General features: G+C 44.3%; 1 protein-coding gene across 1 annotated transcript; it reads right to left on the bottom strand.

Annotated features, from left to right (window-relative positions):
• Positions 1-5167: 5167 nt before the first annotated feature.
• LOC147427437 (BURP domain-containing protein BNM2C-like) lies at positions 5168-6368 on the bottom strand. The gene is made up of 2 exons (XM_086496730.1): positions 6228-6368; positions 5168-6142 (listed from the first exon to the last, which is right to left on the bottom strand). The coding sequence occupies exons 1-2, from the start codon at positions 6366-6368 to the stop codon at positions 5168-5170; spliced, it is 1116 nt and encodes a 371-aa protein (XP_086352856.1).
• Between the last annotated feature and the right edge of the window lie 808 nt (positions 6369-7176).

The raw sequence follows: 7176 nt of genomic DNA, 5'->3' as shown, positions 1-7176 counted from the left end.
AGAAACACCCAATGAGAAGTACATCACCCTCATGCTTTACATACAATGTGCTTTCTTTTGGACTGTTACGAAAGCCTCGTTTAACCAAATGAGTGTCATCTTTCTCATACCAAGGACGAGGAGATTGCTTCAACCCATACAAAGCCTTCTTACATCTTCACACTTTGTCCTCTCGTCCTTTTATGAAAAAACCACGAGGCTGCGTTACATAAACTTCCTCAAATATGTCACCATTCAAGAAAGCAGTAACAATGTCTGATTGATGTACATCCCAACCAAAATGAGCTACCAATGCACATAGAAAACGCAAAGTAGTCATACGACAAGTGGGAGAAAAAGTCTCTTCATAATCTATGCCTTTTTGCTGTGCATAACCCTTTGCAACAAGTCGAGCCTTATGGCGATCGATCTCACCATCCGGCTTGCGTTTCAACTTGTAAACCCACTTCGTATCAATGGCCTTTTTTCCAGGAGGCAAATCACATAAAGTCCATGTGTCATTTTCTATAAGTGCATCATATTTCTGATTGCATGGCAGCCATCCAATTTTCTGAATTCTGTGCTCCATCAAAAGACAGAGGCTCCTCAACATCATGTAAGCTAGACACAGCCAAAGCATAACAATCTGATGGATAAGATGCATGGCGAGAGCCTGAACGAGTACGACTAGACAAAGGTGCATCCAATTTACTATCACGCAAAGTGTGCACAACCATTTTGGCATACCTCTAGCCTGCTCATTTTCAGCCCTTTCTTCACATCAAGTACATCATGTACATCTGCATTAGTAATAAGCTGATCTGTAACATTTTCAGAAACCCCCATAGGCTGTACATTTGCCTCATTGGAAATTACATTCGTATTTCCACCACTAAAAAGAGGCAACAAAGTAATTCTTATGGAGTAATAGACTACAAAGCTTTTGTAGGACACCTATTTAGTACATAAGTGGCACACATGATGGCCTCAAGCCAAAAAGAATGCAGCAAAGCTTGACTTTTTTTGACCATACATCGTGCCATTTCCGTCAGTGATCTATTTTTCCTCTTAGCAACACCATTTTGCTGAGGTGTATAAGGCACTGTACATTGGTGTTTTATCCCACGACTAGCCAAAAATGCATTAAATTCATGAGACATATACTCCCCCCCTCGATTGGAACAGAGGGTATCCATAGTACATTTTGAGACATTTTCAGCCATAGCCAGAAATTGTTTGAAGCACATAAAAACTTCGGACTTTGATTTAAGCGGAAATACCCATGCATGCCTGGGATAATCATCAATGAAAGTCACGAAGTACAGGTAATTGACCAAGGATGGAGTTTGCATGGTCCCACAAACATCACTATGCACAAGATGCAACCTGCATGTGGCCCGAACTGAACCATCCTTTGGAAACTTAGAACGCTGCATCTTACCAAAAATACAGCCTTCACAAACATGTTTGACAGGTGCTTCAAGAGGCGGAAAAGAAGCAACCATATCAGATTTCTGCAAACGCAGCAAACTGGCAAAATTTAGATGACCAAAACGTGCATTCCAAAGTTTTGCATCTGAAATAGCCCTTGAATCTGCAACAACATTTGCAAAATTTTGTCCACACTTGTCATACAAAGTGAGGTTATACAGCCCACGACACAAAAGGCCAGATGCAACAATTTCATCTCACCAAAACTGAGATCATGAACTGTACATCTGTCATCCACAAATTTGACTACAAGTCCAAGTCTAGCAAGTGCAGATACAGACAAGAGATTCTTCTTGATCCCAGGTACATAAAGTTCATCAACAAGTGTGAAGGAACTGCCATTTGCAGCAGTAAGCACAATCTTTCCAACTCCCTGAACCGGATAAGAGGCATTGTTGGCACAAGTGACTGAATTCCCATGAGGGACAGACTCAAGAGAGGTAAAAAATTCACGATGTGAGGTAATGTGCTTTGTAGCACCACTGTCGAAATACCACACATGTGAATCTGCAGCAACTGACAAACATGCATCATGGACAACAGGATTGTAAGTGCACTCTGCGCTAAAAGCCCATTCTGTATCAACATTATCATTACAGTCTTCTTTTACAGAAGACTCAACAATGGCTGTATTTGTAGTGAAACCAGCATTTGCAGTGGAACCACCCTCTTTCTTCTTAGCCTCTTTGGCCTTCAACTTAGGACACGACTTGATCAAGTGATCATTAGATTTACAATAATGGCAATGCATCTTCTTTTTGCCCTTATCACCAGAATTTCCTAACGAATTGCTTCCAGCAGAAGCATTAGGAACAAAATTTTTGCCACTCGCAGCAGAACCATAAGAAGTGGCTACATTGCTGTTACCACCCTTTCTTTGAGAAGCAATCAAAACCTGTTCAACTGCTCGCTACCTAGTCCTATTTTTTTTGGAAAGTGACTCTTGCAACAACAAGAGTCACTTTGCAACAGCAATGTGTATAATGCATCAAACTTGACAACTTTAGGATTTCCTTGGGTCATAAGTCTCCAAGTACTAGCAAAAGTCTGGTAAGAATCTGGTAAGGCATCAAGAACAGTCTGCGCAAGGGAACTGTCTGAAATGACTTCACCTGCAAAAATAAGCTGCTCATTGATATCCTTGACACTAGCAAGGAAAGTGTCCATATCATCTTCCTCATGCATAATCTTCGACTCCAGCTGTTTACGCAGCAAAGCAATTTTAGCCTCATTGCGACTTACATAAAGACTATTTTGCAGATTTTGCTGAACGAAAGTGAGGAATAATGGTGTGCTTCACAGACAACGCAATCAATGCATGAGCTTGCACATCCGTTACATCCCAACGAGCTTGTTCTGTCGTAGGCAAAACAACTCTAATAGCAACAATCCTTGCAGCAAGACCTGCAACATCCTCAACATCGCCTACATCCTAAGAACCACGACCTACATCAATGCCCTGCACAATGTTCCAGACGCCCTTTGACACAAGAACATGTTGCATCATATAAGCCCACACAGGATAATTGTCCCCATCCAACTTGTCCTCAGCAGCAAACATCTTGCACACATCTGTGTTGTTGTTGTCAGCCATGGTAAATGCTGCACCTGATGTGAAAACTGCCCGAAAATAGGAGAAGCGGACCGGGAACAACACGTGCTATATAGCACAAACTGTAGAAGACTATAAGGCACCTGTTATGCAAAAAAACAGCACTGACAGAATTTCTGCACAAAATGACGAAATTGCCTGTGTAGACCTGTCTGTAGTGGAAACGGAGGCCGAAATGAGTCCGAATCAGAAATCTGAGCAGACTGAGCTCTATGAGTACACCCAAAATATTTGTCGACGTGCGAACGCTCGCCAAACCTCACTGAAATCGGAGAAAGTGAGCAGGCGTGTGCTGGAGCAGCTGGCGACTAGGCTCGGGAGGACGCAACCTGCTCTGATACCAATTGTTGGAATTAGGGTTGCAGAGAAACACACACATCTTGGAGAAGACGAAGGAAGCCCAAGGCACACAATAGAGAGTGTGTTACTTAGTGTGCAATGGAAAGACAGACAACCTAGAGTGATGGACGTATATACAATGCTCGGGGGGAAAAACCTCCTAAAGAGGGAAAAAATGCCCCGGCGGTCCTAGTGTGTTCACACACATCACCACCACATGTATATGGTAACAAAAACCAAGGAAAATAGTGAAGAAAAAAACATGAAAATCTCTGTACTTTTGTTTATAGAACCGAGGGCTTCACTTCTTTTCAAACGACCTTCCATGTGCTAGTAGAGACTCCATTGGTGCTCCCATAATATACACATAGTTTGACCAAAACCCTTCCAAATCAAGCGCAATTTGAAAACCCACAAAGTTCAGGAAACAAAATGAGAAAAAATTAAGGAAAAATTGGGAAACCTTGGCCTTTTACATATGTTCAAGCAAGAAATTGTAGCGCATAGTCTACCGTCGACTAGCTGCACCATAGGAAACTCCATGGTTTGCCATACCTCAAACCAAGATGAAGAGAGGTCAATATGCAAAGCTAAGCACCCACTTTCATCAGCCCATTGAGGAGAGAAACTCTCTCAACTCACCACACCAAGATCTTGCAAGGCAAGAGGGACACCCCTACATCATAACCCCCACGCTTCACCGTAGGCTGCATCAACATAGGATTCCTTCTTCACATCTGAAAACTCCCACTTAGTCACGACCCCAGGTTGATAAAAACTCAGTTTTTCTTCATATTTTTAAAGCACTTACTCACTCTTTTGAAGTCTGGACACCTTTATGTCGAAAAACTATGTACCCTGCATAACTGGCCCGCATGCGTACAGACAACTGGCACACATCGCCTTTGTATACTTTGTACAAGCATGATTTATGTATATCCAAGAGTCACAAAAGCATTACAAAATATTTCTCAAAGTCTTTGGGGTGGCCCGTAGCATTCTGAAAAAACACGTCATGTCGTCTCTATATGCATTGCTATAGGCATCGCTATATAGAGATGCTTATAGCAATGTACATAGCGAGGCCTATATTGGCAGTCTCGTTGTGACGCTCATAGCGACGGTTTTAGCGATGTCGGAGATAGAAATATCCCCATGTATTTTCGTTGCTAAGGCCGTCACCCCGCTGTCACAAGCCTTAAGCATCTATTGTAGTGTAAAGAGACTCATGTCCACTCAAGATGCTCATGAACTGATTGTCCTAATTACATGTTTGATATGATCTTGTCCCACTGGTAGCTTCATGTACATGAGCTAATTAGGTGCAGAGATGTGTCAAATTTCAATAGCACCTGCATTGTATGGTGTTTTGTGTTGGAGAGGCTCATTTATAGCCTTTTGGCCTTTCATTGCACCTTCTCTTCAATTTCATCCTTAATTGAAATCAACATACTCTAATAAAAAGATAGCAACAAGTTGGAAAAAAACACTAATTTTGCCAAACAGACTCAACCAACCTATATTAGTATGAAGCGAGATCAACTCCAAGTATTCAAGTTTTGGCCTTATCCGCAAGTATGTGCAAGCCCTTCACAATTCCAAGGATCAAAGAGCACGGTAAAATTATTTATATATAATGCACTCAGTAGTAGGCGAGGTTGTTTTGTTTAAATGGGAAATAGGAGAAATCTCAAGCACACTAAACAAATATACTAAGAGAGCAACCAAAATGTGGTAACGTGAGAATTACGCCCCGTTGGTCTTGGTCTTCTTGAAGTAGCCGAAGGTGCCTGGAATGGTCCAATGACATATGCCAGGACCTCCCGGAGTGACATCCAACAGCTTGAAAGCAATGTGATCAGGAATGAAGGTAGAAGTATCCATGTGGCATGCCACGAGGCTGGTTATAAGCACGTTGGAATCCGACGTGGAGCGAAGTTGGAGGGAGAACATCTTAGTGTCATCGATGACATGGCAAGCTAGGATTTGAAATGGGGCGTCACCCATGCGATGGCATATCACGTGATGGTCACTAAGCTCCTTTGGGGAGCCTTCGATCACAAAATCACCCTTCGACACATCAGCCTCGTCGCTCATAACGGTGTCCACGTCATCGGTCGTACCGAGCTGGGCATTGACGAAGTCAGCGACGTCGTCGAGGGAGGTGGCACAAGTGCGGTTTTCGATGGCGAGATGACCAGTGAAGAGGGAGCACTTGTGGGCGGTGAAGGAAACGGCAGGGGCCCAGCCGGCAGTGGCCGGGATGCGGAAGGCTTGGAGGAACAGAGGCGGGGGGAGGGAGAGGAGGGGACGGGCGAGGCGGCGTGGGAGGAAGCGGCCGGCGGTGATGGCCAGCTCGTGGTTGAAGAGGAAGGCGGGCCAAGAGGAGCCGCCCGTTGGCATGTCCGTATACAAGAAGAAATGGTAAGGGGCACGGGGGTCGGCGCTCTGGGCGTTTTGCAGGGTCCTGTGACTGTTGGTTTGCCATTCGTCGTCGCTCCAGGCCCAATCACTCAAGGTGTGGGCCAGGGTCCCGACCTCAGGGCCTGACCCGCAGACGAGACCGCCCGCTTCGCACAGCATGGCGGACACTGTGTCATCCTGTAGCAAAGACTGGCTCAGGATGGCACTCTCAAGGGCGTCTACGTCACTTGCAGACAGCGTGGGCCGCAGCTGTGCCACCTGGGCTGGAAAGGGCAATGGCGCCGCACCAGTAATTATCTGCGCCATACGCATGTTTCTAAATTGTTAATAATCAAATTTAGTATCTTGAAATTAATTAACAGTACGCGGCCTTACCAGATACAGAGACAGAGTGCACAGCCAGTACAGCAGCTTCGACGACATGACGACGAATATTGTTCATGCACTCGATGAGTTGGAGTGTATTGGATCTTGTGACATGATGGAAACGAGGCGCCTCTGCCGCAGCCGCCTTGGTAGTCATCGAAACCTATCAAAATTTGGCCTCGAACTGCCCTTCCGACACAGTCGTAGGCTCACAATTATCTAGTCCATGTGTATAAAATAACACCCACTTTTCCGAATCATCTTTTAAGTTCTACTTGTTTACCCATGCTCAAATTCATCTGTGGTCATGTTTCAGAATGTGCTCAAATTCATCGGTTGCATGAGTGACGGCAAGTCTGTATCGCCTCGCCTTGCTTCGGAATGACCTCACTTCAATAATGATATAGACTTGCTTTTCACTCAACAATAGCGCGCCACCTTAAGGTTCCACTCATCGACCTCAAAGTAGACACCATTGCCCTCTTATCCCACATCGCCGAGCTCACCACTTACAACACCCTCTTTATGTGCCTGCCTCTCTAGGCAAGTTCCCCAACTACCCCAAAGGCATAAAGACACATTTCACTCAAAGGTCAAGGAAGCCAAGCAAAGTAGCTACACTTGCGTACAAATGTGCAAGTTAACTATGGTTTTTTCCATGTGCTAGTATTAATGGGCATTCTCTCTCTCTCTCTCTCTCTCTATCTATCTATTTATCTATGTGAACACACATGGATGTAATTTTTGGTTTTGTAGCTCATTTTGGTCTCTCTATGTGCAGTATTCTGTGAGATGGCATTGCAAATAGGAAGCTTGTCAAGGACCTATTGCACTCTTTCGCACCATGTTCGCTTGTATAGAGGATATTGTTGATTCATTGCTAATGCTCTATTGATTACATCGATCGAGATACCCTCACTTAGCATCCAAACTTCTTGGCCAAGTTGGGCATATCCCACAATTAG

The sequence above is a fragment of the Adiantum capillus-veneris genome, chromosome 23 (assembly GCF_014529385.1).
Source record: "Adiantum capillus-veneris isolate H3 chromosome 23, ASM1452938v2, whole genome shotgun sequence".
Classification (NCBI taxonomy): Eukaryota; Viridiplantae; Streptophyta; class Polypodiopsida; order Polypodiales; family Pteridaceae; genus Adiantum; species Adiantum capillus-veneris.
The sequence above is the reverse complement of the archived record's forward strand: the minus strand, read 5'-3'. Positions and strand labels throughout refer to the sequence as shown.

Bases quoted from the DNA above. Each gene is read 5' to 3' on its own strand.
- LOC147427437 (XM_086496730.1), bottom strand. From the start codon at position 6,368: ATGACTACCAAGGCGGCTGCGGCAGAGGCGCCTCGTTTCCATCATGTC. The intron at 6,143-6,227 runs GTATCTGGTAAG...CGTATGGCGCAG, and splicing joins TGGCTGTGCACTCTGTCTCT to ATAATTACTGGTGCGGCGCC.